General features: G+C 41.9%; 1 protein-coding gene across 1 annotated transcript in view; it reads right to left on the bottom strand.

The window, feature by feature from the left end:
* Positions 1-304: 304 nt before the first annotated feature.
* The window catches only part of TNFRSF11A (TNF receptor superfamily member 11a), a 36,860-nt gene continuing 19,683 nt past the window's right edge, over positions 305-17,481 (bottom strand). Inside the window, exons 6-10 of the mRNA XM_032788246.2 lie at positions 14,575-14,669; positions 13,435-13,542; positions 11,220-11,272; positions 8,806-9,655; positions 305-2,416 (exon numbers count right to left, since the gene is read on the bottom strand). Coding sequence (XP_032644137.1) covers positions 2,013-2,416; positions 8,806-9,655; positions 11,220-11,272; positions 13,435-13,542; positions 14,575-14,669 — 1,510 coding nt within the window. The 3' untranslated portion in view covers positions 305-2,012. The remainder of the gene's footprint in view (positions 2,417-8,805; positions 9,656-11,219; positions 11,273-13,434; positions 13,543-14,574; positions 14,670-17,481) is intronic.

Genomic DNA, 17,481 nt, shown 5'->3' with positions numbered 1-17,481 from the left:
GCCTTGAACTACGGAAGAGTATAACGGTGTGTACATTAATGAGCTGAGATCTAAAAAGCCAAGATTTCTTTTCTTTTCTTCCTTTCTTAAGGTATGACTGTCAATATACAGCTCCACAGCTCACTTAATGCTGCTCCTGTGGGAATCACTCGGGCACAAGGTGACAACCAAACAGCAAAGGACATGTCTTGCCTAGGCATACTAGTGGGAGGATTTTTATATTCACCTTTGAGTTTTTGCCAAAAATGACATTGGAGGATATGATGTAGTTTAATTTCCTCCATGAAATGTAATAAAATTGTGCTTTTGCTGAAAAAGATCTTTAGGAATTTATTATTAATGATTTGTATTACAAGAGCAGCCAGAGCACCAATCAACATTGGGATCCTAGTATGTTAGGTGCCATTGTACAAACACATAGTGAACAATAGTGCCTGCGCCAGAGTGCTTACAAACTGAATTACATAGATGCAGAAATTACTTTAGGGTCGGGGACTGAGCAGCAAGGCAGGGAACTCAAGCAGCACAGCAGAATGTTGGTAATCATGGAATGGATACTTCACTTTGGGTTCAGTCTGGAACAGGGAAAAGCATTGTACCTTCTGGCATGTTATATTTCCTATAATGGAGTCATAACAGCACCCAGGCTGACACACCCATTTTTCATACATATGTTTGAAGCTCTTTCACACTTTATTCAAAGAGCTTGTTGAATTCTTCTGGTGGAATCATGGTGCCAACTGAAGTCAATGGTAAATGACATCAATAGATCCATGATTTTACTACCCTCTTTCTAGCCCTCTCCCTTCCATTGCAGCACACACAAACAATGGAAAGAGGGGTAACTGAAGCTTGAAACACACATGTCCCTTCTTGAACCACTGTCTTTTCCCTTCTCTCTAAGTAGATAATTTACCAAGGACTGAGTGGAGGAATTCTCCTTTTCAGCAGAATTCAGCCAACCCAGATCTCTAAACTGGAATTCTCCCACATAGGTCTCCATTTGTGCATGCAATGTGTAAGGGGGCTACGTCCTCTCTTTTTATCTATGAATGGGCATCTAATGATGATGTGACATTCAATAAACTGCCTGCTTACAGGATTTTAGGTGGTCTTCACCTACAGAAATGTTATTGCAAACTGAAGCAGCTTCACAGAAGGCCTGGCGGCTTTAGAGCTTTTCAGAAGAAGATCCTTCCTAACAAGAAATCTTCAAGTGAAAGATGCTCCTCCTGGTGGACAGGTGATTCTCACTCTAATCAAGATATCTCTGATCATGTGGATCATGGAAGCGCATGGTTCATCTGCACATGAGGCCAACAGCATCATTGTGCAGTGATACTCAGGGTGATAAGGCTGAATTAAATCTAGATGAAAGGTTCTCATGGGAAATGCAAGAGAATAGGGAAAGAGAAAGGCCATGCACAAGGGCTTGGCTTAATCTTTCCCCAAGTTCTTGTCTGGATGTCATTAGGGAAAATATTGGTCAATACTTATGGTTTACCTTCTGAATATTAATCATAATTAGTATTCGTACTCTAGTAGCATTCACAATATGCTAGGTGTTGTGTACACACACATACACAGAGTCCCTGTCCCAAAGAGTTTACAATCTTAATTAAAGGCTTCCACTTTATGTCCCAAGGATAAGGGGATGGACAGCAAGTCTTGAACAACTTGTACAATTGTGGGGAAGTAGATTTCCTTCCAATCAGATATTTCTGCAATGATAGTAGCTTTACACTTGTGTCTGTCTCCACTAATAATTTCCACAGTGATAGCATCACAGGCATTTACCGTGGAATTGTCGGTTCCATTTGATGAAGTCCCCAAGAGACACCAGAAATAATAAAGGTCTCAGATCTAATGAACCAGTCATGGCAACCTGGCCTCCGAGCAGCTAACACAACTGTGCAGACCATTAATATCATTCATTGGCTGCTATACAGTCCCTCAGAATTAATGGTGTTTCAGTCAAATACTAAGAGTGAGCAAACAGCTGTTGATTCCCATCAGTGCAATGCTTTCTCTGAAAATTGTCCTGGCTTTCCCTCCTCTTGCACAGGTTTAAAGGCCCCACTGTGGCAGCACTTCCTGTCCTGGTTCTCTTCTTGAACCACAGGCCCAAGCCTTCTCTCATATTCCCCCGTGCTATTTAGTCCTTCGTTCTCTGCAGGGCAGGCTGAATTAGCATCAGCATATTTTTCTTTGTATTGTTGGGTGTTGCCTGCAAAAGTCTCGCAGCGGTTCAGGTTTTCCTCTTGCACTGGACTCCCCACATTCTCATCAGCTGTTCCAGTAGCTGTTGTCCCCTCTTGGGAGTTTTGACTAACATAGACAACAATTATATCGCCCTTAAAATTCATTACTTGCCCACTTGATATAAATGTAGAGTTACTGTTTCCAGTCACATTTCCTAGGGAAAGGGAGGGGAAAAAAGCATATATGCGTGATTAATATTTTCTGTCAGAATTTTGTCTCATGAGATGAATATTTAGCTGAGTGAATTTGATTCCTATTTTCCCTCCCAGCACCAAACCTGTCATCCAAGTGTGTCTAGCTGGGATGGTAGGAAAATTTCTCCCTTTCAAACTCATCACCTGGAGGTAGGAGAGAGATCTTTTGCTATATACTCTCCTCCTCCAGCTACCTGCAGCAAACTCTCCTGAATTTGCTCTCAAGTACACAAACCCAGATTATACTGGAAAATGCTCCACACATAATCTATGTGTAAAATGTTCATTGTCTGTCTCTCTGAATATATAGCTATGTTTTAGATATTTATAGATTACCAGTCACTATAGTGATTTTCAAATGATTGAAATTATTATGCAGACTATGCAGTAAGTTTAACTAAATAAAATTTGAAAGACTTAAAAAGGTTATTGCCATGCCATTCAGCCATGGATAACAGACCTTCTAGAGTCCAATAGTGTAGAGAGTATGGATGGGGCGATCCTAGTAGCACACGAAATTATACTCTATGACCCAGATCTGGTGATATACTCAGTGACTTTAATGGGGCTCTGCATGAGCACATTGTGGGATCATGGCCTGTGTCACAAAATCCTACTAGAATGATAATAGAAACCTCTTTTAAAAGGTTTGGCCATGAGGCGTGCATGGCAGGCATAGGTGAGCTTATCCTATGAGCCCGATCATGGTGTCATTGAAGACAATGAGGCATTTTGCCATTAACTTCAATAAGAGCAGGATGAAGCCTGAAATTTCAAAATTCATACAAGAATTATGGGAAAGGCTGAGAAGAATTAACTTTCTCTAAGTTAAAACAAATAAAACAATAAAAACAGCTTTAGCTGAGTATTATTAGTGCACTCTCTCTCTCTCTTTCTCTAAGAGGTATTCTTCCTACTACAGATTACTTAATCAGTGTTTATAGACAGCTCCTAGAGATTTTTAGAAATTCATGATGTTTTATTGGCATTTTTTAATACTTTAAAATCAGCAATTTTTATAACCCCGTCACTGCAGTTATTCATTAATGTTAAAGAGGAAACCACTTACAATCACCCTTTATAAGGCATGGCTCACTCCAGAACAACCTGGTGTTCTCAGTAAACAGTGATGTTTGTATGCCATGATTGAATTCCAGTAAATTATGATAAATTCATACATGAGTACGTCTATAACACAGTTTGGCAGCACTTTGACTTCTTTTTTTAAAAGGCTCACTTTAGCAATATTATTTACTTTAACTAAAAACCACTACACTATTTCTGTATCTTCTTTCCAATTATCACTGAGTACCATGATATACGACTAAATGTTCTCTCCTTTAGGCACTGCCTTATTTCCTGCCCAAGCTGTTTCTTCGGTGAAGGCCCAATCCAAGTGTCACAATTCCCTGCCATCAACATGACACTGATGTCACAAATGCTGGATTTTTGGCTAGAGTAATAACCCTTAGCATTTTCATAGTGCTTGCTACATCCAAAATGCTGCATGAACATTCACCAGTGTTTATTTGTAGAACAGCAATGTTAGATAAACTACATGAAAGTTAAATAGAAGTCAGTTAATGCTTAGCTGAATGTGATATGGGATTCTTAACTGCTTATTAAAGGTGCCAGGTTGAATTATTAAATTCAACCTTATTAAAGGTGCCAGAAGAGGTGAATACTGAACTCCTCTTTTCCCAGAAAGTGTTAATGAATCCTGTCCACTTTGACCTACCAAATATATATATAACCTGGACCTATAGGGACACTCTGCACAAGTAGTCAGTCCTTTGGTTTCTCTACCAAGACTGCTAGTTGCTGCCAATCAAGATTATAGGTTTGCTGGGGTTTTTTTGTTACAATTACCTACTGAGAACTGGAAGGTGGCCACAAACTCACTTTGCACAAGCTATCAAGCAGCTTTCATGTGCTAATGACTGTTGGTTGCTACTGACTTGGACAGGATTTGAACTTAGAAGTAAAAGACTCTGTATCCCATTCCTAATTCTTGAGTCACTCAGGGGTGAATGCTCTGAAGAAGTTAGGCTCCTAACTTCCATTGAAATCAATGAAAGTTAGGAACCTAAATAGAAAGTTAGGAGCCTAACTCCTTTGTAGCATTCAGCCCTTAATCCTCCAGAAGGGGGCTTGCCTGTGATAGCAGGGGACTGGACTTGATGATCCAGGTGGTCCCCTCAAATTCTGTGTCCTAGGTTCACAAAGGGCTTCTAAAAGTTCTATTTATAGTCAATACTAGTGATGGGCATGAACACTACAGGTTTCAACTTCTTCAAAATTTGGAGCATTACGAATCGGCACCTGAAGGCTCAGACCCATGTAACTGAACACTTTGGTTTGCACATTTATATATTTGCATGCCAAAAGTCTTTCATGATGGGGCAGTTCAACATTTTTCATTTAAATTTTGAAAACTGATGAGTAAAAAAGACAAATATTTCCTTGGAATTTTTGTGGCAATTTCCTCCCATTTTGAAGCCAGTTCTATTTCACAAAGCTGACATACCACAAACTCTCAAACAGGGGCAGTGCTGGTGGGGAGCAGTTGTTGGACCTATGTCCACCCCAAAATTTGCCTTGGCCCCCTACTCCTCCCTGTGCAATTGTCTAATGTTGTGATAAGTAAGGGTGGCATGGTGTGGTATTACCACCCTTACTTCTCCACTGCTGCTGGTGGCGGTGCTGCCTTCAGAGCTGGGCAGTCAGAGAGCTGTGGCTGCTGGTCGGCGTCCCAGCTCTGAAGGCAGCACCGCTGCCAGCAGTAGCACAGAAGTAAGGATGGCAATGCCATACCATGCCACCCTTACTTATGCAGTTCTGTGCTGCTACTGGCAGCAGCACTGCCTTCAGAGCTGGGCACCAGCCAGCAGCTGCTGCTGCTGCCAGCCACCCTGCTCTTAATGCTGATGATGTCCAGGGCTGGCCTGAGGGAAAATGGCACCAGGCAAGTGGGGGGGGGGGCAGCTCCCCATACAGTGACCCCTCCCGCCATGGATGGGGAGCAATGGTGGCAGGAAAGTGTGGGGTGGCAAAGTTTCCTGCAGCCATGGAAGGTTCCCAGAAGTTGGTCTGATCCGGCCTCAGGAGTGGCTCTTGCAGGAGAAGAGGAAGCCCCAGCCCATGCAGGACTTGCAGCTGGAGCCCGACACACAGTAAGACCCTCCAGCTGGAGTACCCCTAGCTGTGCCCCTCCCAGCTCCGGGCCCAGCTCTTGGAGGTTAAAGGAGCCTTGGACTGCTATATGCGTGTAGGGGGGCATTGACCATGAAGCCCCCAACCAAGGTGCCCCCTTGACTATGGTGCCCTGGGCAGATGCCCATCCCTAAGGCCTCCCCTGATGATGCCACCAATTCCTTTGCTGCAAATCACAACAATGGACAGATTATGCTTCCGTGAAACAGCTTCTCTGCGATAAGTAGTAGCTCAATCTTTGTGCATGCGTTTTTTTGTTTCATAATGTATGTGAGTTTTTCATTGGTCTAGTGGCAACCTTGAGAAACACTTGCCCCACAATGTATGTTTAAGAAATTACATCTTGATTTTTGCTGCCTGTCAAATGCTATTTTTGTGCCTTATTGGTAGTGCTTTATTTATTTTGTGCTATTTTTGTATTAATTGGCAGTTCATTTAGTTAAGAACTGAATTGCTTTTGTTACTTTTACAAAGACTGTGAATTATGTGGGTGCACAAAAGTTAAAGCAAGAGTGACCCCCTCCCGTCCAAAAAACAGCTTTAAAATGGTTTGAATTTTCTGATTGTATACGACTGGGTTTTGATTTGGCTGGAATGGAAATATGGGCTCAATCAGCTAAGGGAAAAGATGTACTTAGTTTTGGTTGGTTGGTATTTATCTTGTTTTAAATAATAGTGTGTGTGGTGTTTTGTTTTGTTAGCGTGCGCAAATGGCTAATTTAAAAATATAATACAGTATATTCTCTGATTTAAAGTAATTAGCTATTAGTATTATTTAGTCAGTAATTTTCCCCAGAAGTTTTCATGTTTATTGTTAATATTATTAGTATTATTAGCTTATTTATTTATTGGCTTAGTTTTTTTCCTATTGATTTTCTGTGAATAAATGTTGCACCCGTGAGCTGCCAGAGATGTAGTTTAAAACTGGTCTGTATATGTTTTTATTCTCTTTTTGAGGCTAACATAGATAATATACATGTTTAAGTACATATTGTTAAAAAAATAAGTTTGTGCATCCACAAGATGTATAGGGTAGCCCTGTAATTTTCTGTCTACCTCACCTCAGCCCCACCACCAGGAGGAGGCGGTGCTGCCCCGTTCACTCACCTATATGGTTCCGGTACTATGTCAATCCATATAGAGACAGTTACAAAATGTACGTTGTGTGTCTTTTTCTGTCCCAGCACTTCACAGAGGATTTCATTAATGCTTCTTATACTCCCACAGCTAGTTCTTAAGCATGACTCAGAATGGAACCATTTACTAAGCCCTATTCCAGTTCACATGTACACATCGATATTTCCCTCAGAACATTCCCATTCCATAAGCAGAAAAAGAAAACATGAACTGTGCATTTTGAGTTTGATTAATTAAAAATTACTATTTTAGAATTGGCTAAAGGCCCTCACAGCAGTCATATGTCGCTTACGGTAAATAAATAACACAGTATGCATGCTCAGGTTTCACCAGATAGCACTATAGTACGTGAATGCACCCAGTGGTGCCTATACAATTAAAACTACACCAAGAGAATTAAATAGCAGACTAGATTAGACACACTTCCATTCACGTGTGAGTCCAAACTCCCCTTTCCTCCCGCTCCCCAATCCCTAATCTCTCTTGCCCCTCTGTTCCATAATCTCTCTCTCTTCATTCTACTGTCAGATTTAAAGAGAGGAATAACACTCTGCTAGTGTCAAAAAGGACTTGACCTCTAGGCATACCTCAGATGTCCCTCGTTTTAGTCCCAAAGGTACCTACGGGCCACACAAATCTTGTGTAACAGAATGAGTCATTTATAACAGAGGAATGAATTCTGCAGTATTTTAAGTCTCCCATGTGGATAACATTTTTTGGGGGGGTCTCTGACACATTACAGCTCACATTTGGGCCTTGCCAGGTTGACATGAATGCCCCAGGACACTACTCTAAGGTAGAATACACATTTATAGAAGGGCAATTGCCTATTATTAATGTTTGTATAACCATAGGACCCAGAGGCCTTCATTAAGACCAAGGTTCCATTCCGCTAGACATCATAAAAGAATGCATCAAGACAGGGTTGCTGTCCTGAAGCGTTTACTGTCTAAAACTACTAGTGACACATGAAAGGTGGGAAGACAGAAAAATATATATATAGTTTCTCTGTACACTTCCCCCCCCAAAATAATTTAAATGGAACAACTGAACAACAGCTGCCCCTAGAGCCATCATAAATAGACGATTTCTTATATCACTGTAGCAGATGTGGATAGGGTGACCAGATGTCCTGATTTTATAGGGACAATCCCAATATTCGGGGCTTTGTCTTATATAAGTGCCTATCACTCCCTCATCCCCTATCCTGATTTTTTTATACTTACTATCTGTTCACCCTAGATGTGGGTACTGAAGAGAAGTTTGATGCAGGAAAGTATAGTGGCTCTTAAGGAATCAGTTCAGAAAGGGTCACTACTGGGGGACTGGTGTTAGCCCCTAAGTCATTTTATTCCATTTTTTTTCCTGTTTGTCATTTGGCTATTTAAGAATATACTAAATAACTGGGTTCCAGAATTATTAAGAAGACAGAAGTGAGTGTGTGGGCAAAACAACAGTGTGCATCAAATTATTTTAAAATTCAATTTGATGTGTTAAAAATAGTAAAGAGAAAGAGTTAAAGAAACAGAAAATTATGCCTGTCTTTATTTGTCAGTTATAATGATGTTTAACTGCAAACTTCATGCTTCTGATTGGTGTTTAACTGAGAACTTCATGATGGGAGACGAAAGTGCAATGAATTCACTTTGTTCCACCATCAAAATATTTAGAAAACAGCATAAACTGTCTGGGCTCTGTAGCGGGAGCCAGAGGATGAAGGTTTTCTTGCTGGGTGGAGAATAACCACTGGCACCAACATGAAACCTCATTGGGTCTAGACCATTTCCAGAATCCAAAAGAAAACAAATGTCCTGGCTTTTTTATCCTGGTCATTGAAAGTAGCTGCTAGGCAAATTAAAAAAAAGCTTCATTTTCTTAATCTCTCCTTCCCCCAAACCATGCCCTGCACTGAGATTCAAAGTAAAAGAATATGGAGAAAGTAGGAAGGATAATCCTATATGATATTATGTAGAGCAAGCCTGCTGGAGGGTTTGCTTACCTGATGCTTGTGGGAGTTCTGAAGTGCTACAATTTGCCCCAGAAGTGCTTTCGTTTGTTTTCTGGTACTTTGTGCCAGCACCTTCAGAGGGAGTATCTTCAGTACCAGGATTGCTTGCTAAAGTACTCTGACCTGCAGAGGGAAAGTCCAAGCCACAGGTGCACTGTGGATAAAGTCCATTTTCCGGTGAGGCTGTGCTTTGGTCAACTGCTGCACAAAGGGGTTTGCTCCACTTCCTAGGAGATTCCCTAGATGAAACCCCACAGCCCACGCAGTTGTTCACTGACTCAGGATTCACTGGGAAGTGATCTCTGTCCTTTCTCTCTGTCTCCTTCATATGACTACAGGTGCAATGGCAAGATTTCTGTAGGTATTTGTCTGAGGAGACATGGATGCAGTCCAGGCTATAGCAGCCTGTTAAGTCAGAGCTATAGCAGCCTGTTAAATCCACCATGCTCTCAGTTCCTGTGAAGCACTGACTTAAGCTATCATTCTCTCCCACCTCCAGCGGCTCTGAAAATGGTGACACGGATTTACTGTCAGGCCGACTCAGTAAACGTAAATAACCATGGGCATGGGGAGCTCTATCAACATATTCGTCTTCCATGGGAATCTGCCTGAAGTGGTCATCCTCAGATTCTGTTGCTAAAGACAATGTTGGGATGTTCTCTCTCAGTTCATAGTGGATTGTATCTGGGCTGCCTTTCCCATAGAGAGTGTGCCCCTTTGGGCAACCCATGTCTTCAGAAAATATACAGTCATCAAGGGCTAGCAAATATATTCCTTCAGAAGGCTGAGGACTTGCAGCGTTCAGCATGTTTGTATTAACAAATGGCTCTCTGGGAGATTCCTAAACAAAATCCAAAATAATTTATTTTTAATAAACAGGTCATCAGAATATTATTTTTCTTAGCAGAGCAGAAATGATATTTAGATAACTTAATAGTCTTGAGTTGCAGTTGCTGACTTAGAGCAGCACCATCTACGTTTTTGACCCATAAAATGTAATTCTGCTTGGATATGTGACAAGGATCTTACCGGACAAGTCTGCTCCTCCTGTGTATTCACAGTCATATCTGCTCCAGCAAGTGACAAAAATAAATTTTTAACTAGTTATTGCTCCGATTGGCTCTAAAGAGCCAAAACAGCTAAGAAAGAGTGAGTTAGATTCTAGTCTTCCTTCTGTCTCATTGACAGAATTGTTACTAAGGTTCAATCAGTTACACCTGAGCAAGCCCATTGAAGGCAACAAAGTTTGCACAGGCAGTACTGAGGGCAGAACCTTTATTAACAGTGGGGATGCATGAAGAAGGAAGAATTCACATTGGCTTTCAGAACTCAGGGTGAGCTTGCAAGGCAGAGAGTTCAAAAAACATTTACTTGTGAACTGAGCACATAATGACCTGGAAATTGTTGAGACAATAAACACAGAACCCATGATGCCATTTTTACAGTCACTTTTCAGAGCAAAGCTGCACTTTGAAGCACAAGAGGTTTTCCTCTTAATAATGGGCTATTCTTTAAAGTGTGATGCCCAGATCTAACCTGTACTAGATTTGAAATCCTCTAAATTCTAAGGGTCAAATTCTTTTCTTTGAATGAGACTCCATTGAAGTCAATGTAGCAGTGACCATTTACCTCAGCAGAGGATTTGACCTTAAATACTCTCCTTCATTTTTGTAAAGGAAGAGCTGATTATTCTCTTACTTACACCAGTTTTACACACCTTCAATTCCTCTGACGTGAATGGAGTCACTCCTGATTTAGACTGAAGTGAGAGAAGACTCAGGCCTTATATGTTCAGTGATCCTGCCTATAAATTCCCTCCATTTTTTCATTTGGCTACTTTCTACAATGAGCTTAAAAATAGCTTTTACAGGAATTTTCCTGGGATTACCCAATGATTAAAAAGCCCTAGTACACGAGAACAATTAACATAATTAACTGAGACACCAAGGGCTTAAAATAAAAAGGAATATAGGTAAATCGTCCCTAGTGTTCAGAACTGGAAAAGAATAGCTATTTCTGTGGAATGCAAAGAGAAGTCTTTATCTTCTAGCTATGTAGAGTGGGCAGAAAGAATTCAAATGGTATGCCCATGGTCACACAATGAGTCAATGGACCCAATTCTGCTGTCAGTTTACCTTGAGTGTCACTCTCATAGGATTGACATTTGTGTAACTTAGGGCAAAACTTGGCTCATTGTCTACAGGAATTAAAGCCAGAATGCTAGCAGTTCTCTGTCCTTTGTTATAACTACCAGATCACCTACTAGTGGTACAATAGTTACTGAATGGTGAGAGAGAACTCTGTGGCCTCATTTGTCTGTAATATGTGTCAAGGCTGCCATGAGGGTCAGGAAAGGAATTAGCACAGCATAACCACAGGGAAAAATTTAGAACATTAGTGTTTACCTTCGTCCCTTTTATTTGGCTGCATACTTCATTAGCCCAGTGCTGTAGGTCAGCTGTAGGGGAAACAAAATAGTGTTTAGCAGGCAATCACAGATCAAATAATATACAATTTCTTAAGTCAATCACAGATCAAATAATATATAGTTATCCATAATCCCCTACATTAAATTAAACCTAACTGTCCAGATTGTTTTTATTGACTCTGCTCAAAAGACCAAGTGACTGTCTAGCTGAGCATTCATTATAACTTGAATTGAGTACATCCTTATGGAACAAATGTCTATAAGGTCCTAAAATAGAATGTGGTTAAGCTATGTTCCACATCAAATGGGGCTTTATTCCTGGTCACACGTCAACAAGCTATGACTGGCCTCAGATCGACCCAGTTGCAACCATACAATTGGTTAGTCTATTTCAAGAGGTGTCACATGAATGGCCCAAATAGCAATGAGGAGATCAAAGGGGGAAACCCCACCCCCTCGCACACACACTCCAAAACCACCACAGGCTGGCAGTTTTGAAAACAGTCTGTTCCACTTAATCGGAATGTGTTTAATTGGGAAACGTACTAACTTAAAACATCTCTGAAGGAAAAGGTTTCAACTCAGTGAGGCTTTATAACAGTGACTGCTGCTTTAAGAGGACAGTAATTATAGTTTATGGGGATTTTGTAGTGTTGGGCCTTGTGTGCCTTTTATATCATGCTGGTTCTCTGTGTTTGTAGAGCAAGTGGAACACATATCAAGTATGTAGCCACTGCTTGATCTTGGCTATTAGTTTGTTCCATTTATGCCAAGTACACACACTTAGTATCTGCTCCTCTGTAGATACTGGCCTGCAGAAACTAGGAGAAGGCACTAACTTGATGGTGCTCTGCAGAGCCCAGACAGCAGTATTGTCATTTAAGTGGTATCATCTGTCAGTCTGGAATTTCTCTTAAAGGGCATGAAAGGCCTCTCATTGTAGAGTGGGCTGTAGAGTGGTGGAAATCCGGATTAAGAGGATTCCACTATAACCTGTGCTGAATCTAAAATGTTTGGTTTACTATGAGGGTCACCATTATCTCCAGCCCATTCAAAGGATTTCTGATTTAGGGTGACAGGTGTTTAGTGTGGAACTGGTAGCTAACTTATAAAACACTATTTAAAAGTTTATTTAACCAACGCAGGAGAAGAATGGCACAAAAAACCCAGGCAGGTGGGGCTGAGGAAATGAAAGGGGAAAAGGACAGATGAGAAAAAGATTTCCAGGAGGAGGAAGTAAATGCAAAAGGAGTAATAACAGTTTGCTCAAATCAACTAATGTGTAGAGGTTAAAATGAGTTTCTGCAGATGCATCCACATCCATGCAGCAATTGCTGCAGCATTTCCCCCATGTTTTTAATATTTAACGCCATTGACAATACATGAAAATCACATTTCTCTACTATTATAGTAATACTGTATCAAGTCCCTAGTCCAAACAACAAGCTTGATCACGTTCTAAGATATGTGATTGTACTAGTGGCATGCAGTGATAGTTTTAATAAGGCAGTCCAAAATTGCATCCTCCATTCAGTGTGACCTCGCATGTATGGTGTGTGTGAGGTCACATTGTGAAGAAGACACTAAGATTATAAAATGGAATTCTCAATGGGGTCTGGACAGAATAGTCCACAGGCCGCCAGTTGGCTTAAGCACAGCTGTCAGGCATGCAGGCCACACAATAATAATAATAATAGGAGATATACCTATCTCTAGAACTGGAAGGGACCTTGGAAAGTCATTGAGTCCAGCCCTCTGCCTTCACTAGTAGGACCAACTACTGATTTTTGCCCCAGATCCCTAAGTAACCCCCTCAAGGATTGAACTCACAACCCTGGGTTTAGCAGGCCAATGCTCAAACCACTGAGCTATGCCTCCCCCCTTGTGTACATAAACAGCACTCCACTGGACTGTACATTAGCTAAGATCTAATTCTGACAAACCAGTTACTGCACAATAGCTGATTTGACAGGGTACCAGAGCAATAAGCCTAATACGTTTCTGGCCTAGAGAAAGGGAATCCAAAGTCCTGCTTTGTGCCAGCTAAAACACAAACTGTAGAGCATATAATTTTCCAAACAATGCATGCGTTTTTAACCTGATGATTCCCACTAAAGTCGAATCACACAATTTAAAAAAAATACAGATTTCACATTAAGTTGAATTCCTAAAAATCATTAGCCATAATGTACCTGTCAGTGCTTTCCCCTTATTTTTGTAATATATAATAAGTATGATAATGCTGGTTAATATCACAAAGAGGACTGGAACACTCAGAACATACAAGATCTTGTTTGTTTCTGTAGGATGAAAAAAAAACATCACATCAGTGTGCAGCTTATACTTAGCAATGATACAATCCTTGCTTTCTTTTCTTACTTGGACGCAGTAAGATTTTTCTATTTGAACTTAGACTTCTAAAATAACTCTGAAAGCTTTATAACACATTATGTGCGTAACAAGGAGACTGATCAAGCCCATGCTTTACAATGCTATCTTAAAAAGAACTACAGATTTAAACTCTGAAGACAGCCCAATATAGGCATGCCCAAATTTTGCTCAGTTGAAGGGTTCATGTGTAAGCTGCCAGGAGCCCAAGCGCTACACCTGATTTTCCTGAAAAGGCTCTGAAGGTAGTTTTTATGAGTTACATAGGCCCCAGCATGCAAGACTCAGATCACGATGGCTCACTGCATGCTGAAACACGTAGTCTCCCTGGGGCAGCACATCCACATTAAAGATAAAAAGGGCAATGGGCTTTATTATCAGACATCAAGGGCTGCCTTTGACTGACACAGTATCCATCGCTATCAACAGTACCCAGACAGAAGTCGTAGCTTTTTTAAAATAGTTAAACATTAGAGGAATGGAAAAAAGTCAGAACTGCAACTGTGATGGTAGTTAATGGATATTATAACAACAGTCTCATCTGGTATGTAATTTCAATAAAAAGTATAAAGCTGTATACAGTACTGAACATAGACTGTAGTTGTGATTTCTCACAAGGAGCTGCAATTCAGAATAGGGTGACTAGATAGAAAGTGTGAAAAATCGGGACGGGGTGGAGGGTAATAAGCACCTATATAAGAAAAAGCCCCAAATATCGGGACTGTCTTTATAAAATTGGGACATTTGGTCACCCTAATTCAGAATGGCATAAATAATCTTTAATATCAAAATATTTTGAGAGGGATTTTCAAAAAGGGTCAGAATTGGCCCAACTGCTTCCTTTAAAGCCAGCTTCAATGGGAACAGAGTTATGCCAGCACTGAGCCCTTTTGAAAATCCTACCCTATATTTTCTGATGGATAATTATGTATGATGAAATATACCATCTTGTGGTTGTACAGACATTGTAGGCTCCACACAAACTGCATCTGACCGATCAGTCCCAGGAACTCGTTCTGCAGTTCCCAGAGCTGTGCAGCTACAAAAATAAAGAAAAGAAAAAAAAGCTGGTTGATCATGTAGAGAACTGGCAATGACACCTATATTTAGGTTGCCTAACACTTTGCATTATAAGAGATTCTCAGAGCCTTTAATTTTTAATAATCTCTAACACCTCTATTGTTTTCCTTTGAAATTTGGCAGGCAGAAAGCCCTCAACATAAAGATTTTCTTTGTCCTGTAAAATTCTATTGAAGTTTTGTGGATTTATAAACTGTTAACAGCCACTATGGCTTTTCCTCTGCTTGTGTTCCTCAGGAAAATGGTGTCAGCCTGCCAAAAGAAAAGGAACATTCTAGAGTGCCAGGCCCCAGCCTCACCAAAGCAGCTGCAATAGCAGCAGATAACACTGCACTGGGAACACGTGGGAGCTGCTGGAGCAGCTATCCTGATGGGAATGGGTGAAAGCCAACGTATGCTGACCACCTTTGACTCCACCCACTGGACTCAGTGCATGGCTTCAGTATCCCCAAATTCCCTTCTCAGTACCCAGGGCCAGGAGGAGAACTGGGGCCAGGATCCTCCCAGCACATGGTCCCAGCAGCCCATTTCTCCCCTCTGGAACACCACCTGGGGCACAAGCCCCCTACTTCCAGGGGGTAGTGGGAGAGAGAGAGAGAGAGAGTGTCTGGCTAGGCCAGGCTTCCCCTGACCACTCCTGGACTCAGTACACAGTGTCAGTGGCCCATTCCCCCCTCTGTGAGAACAGCCTTCGCCTGTTGCTCGTTAATATAGTTAGTCCTGTAACTCAAGTAGCAGCAGTCAGTGTTGAAGGTTCAGGGTTCAAAGGCTGTTGATCACATGCTACGAGGGCTTGTTAAGGTTGTACACAGCAGAATTAGTTATTTTTCTTTTTTAAAACTCAGGAAATTACATATTTAAAAATTAGATTACAAGAGCCTTACTTACGTTGCAAAGTCAAATACTCAAAAGGTAGGAAATGCCAGATTTACATTTGTCTGTAGAGCCTTAATTCAGCCCCCTTGTGGATATGAATTATGATGCCCTCTTTAATTGCATGATCACATACCATATTTTCCACAGGATCCAGGCCTCACTCAGTGCACAGGTCAGATGAACAAGGGGGACAGAATTAAGGATGCACAGACAAGTGCAGAGCTGGCATTTCCTATCTTTTGAGTGCTCCTCTTTGCAATTTAAACACAATTCTTTTACTGTAGGGTTTTTTGTTTTTTTTTTTGGTATGTAATGCAGTATATGTTATGTAATGGCGTGATCACATACATGTCCAGCTAAAGGGCATTATCTGCTTTCACTTCATATTGTACTCATTACAAAACACTGCCCTATTTGCTCTATAGTTTTAAAATGTGTATTTCTAATTTATATTTTAACACATAGCATCTTCACTAGTTTGGTCCCCGTTATGGCAAAGCAAGTCTCTTGGGTTATATTTTATTTTGCTTAATTGTGTAGCATATCCCAGCAAGGTGCCATCCACTGAATTACTTCATGTCTACCAAACCCACAGGCACACAGAAGAGGGTATTGGGAATGCAGATGATGCTATGTAGAGCTGAACTGCTTCATCTTTATGAGAGGATAAATCTGAAGAAGAGAAAGAGCAATGAATGGGGGAGAAAAGACGGAGAACAGACATGAGGCTGGAGAGAAGGAAAGAAGGGCCAGACAACCCACGGGAGGTATAACAGTAGCCACTGGAGTCAGTGGACACTGCTCCTGCCATGTGATAGGATTGGTCTTTGTAACCCAAATTCATGTCAGGTGACAGGAAACGAACAGTCATTTCTTATCATGGCATGTGAGTGTTCATGTCCTTATTAAACCAAAACTGATGAAAACAGGAGGAGAAATGAGGAACAGATGAGAAAGAAAGAGAAAAGCAGAAATAGGAAATGAGAGAAGAGAAAGATAGAGAGCGCACAAGCGAAAGCAAAATAGAGACAGAAAACTTCTCCTCCATGAAACAACTCCCTGTCAGACAGAAAACAGTGCTCTCAAAAAAGCCATTACAGGTACAAGGAAGTGGCAAAGACAAGAGGGAAGAAAGAGCTGAATCAGGACCAAGGTGAGAAATGTATAGAAAGTGACCAAGGACAGGAAGAGGGCATGAACTGAACAGAAGGCTCTAGCTCAACAGTTTTGTTGCAATTCCCTTCCCTTGCTTTTCCCTGGTGAGGATCAATCTCTGATGTGAGAATTCCCATATTTATATCTACTCTGTCAATCAGGGCCGGTGCAAGGATGTTTCGCGCCCTAGGCGAAACTTCCACCTTGCGCCCTCCCCCATCCCCGAACCCTACGGCAGCTCTCAGCCTTCAGGTGCCCCTCCCCCACTGCAGCAGCTCCTCCCCCTCCACCCTGAGGCATCCCCCCCAGCAGCTCTGCCCCCAGGAGCCATGTGGCAGCTCCTCATCCCAGCTCACCTCTGCACCACCCCCTCCCCGAGCCCTGCGGCAGCTTCCCACACCCCCTCCGTCCTGAGGCACCCCATCTGGGGAGTTGTGTGGCAGCTCCCCGCCCCAGCTGACCACTGCTCCGTCTCCTCCCTGAGCACGCCATCGCTGCTTCATTTTTCCCACCTCCCAGGCTTGGGAGGCAGGAGAGTTCCACTGCATGCTGCCCCCCCACCCACTTGTCGCAGGCAGCTCTCCTCACACCCCTCTGCCCCAGCTCCCTTTGCCTAAATGCTGGCGGCCATTGGGGTGGCCGCAGATCCGCCTGCTGCAGTCGCTGCCGAAGAAAATGCTGCCCCCCAAATCCTAGCGCGCTAGGCAGCCGCCTAGGTCACCTAATAGGTTGCACCGGCC

Source organism: Chelonoidis abingdonii, chromosome 2 (assembly GCF_003597395.2).
Source record: "Chelonoidis abingdonii isolate Lonesome George chromosome 2, CheloAbing_2.0, whole genome shotgun sequence".
NCBI lineage: Eukaryota > Metazoa > Chordata > Testudines > Testudinidae > Chelonoidis > Chelonoidis abingdonii.
Note: the sequence above shows the minus strand (reverse complement) of the source record. Positions and strands in the feature narration are given on the sequence as shown.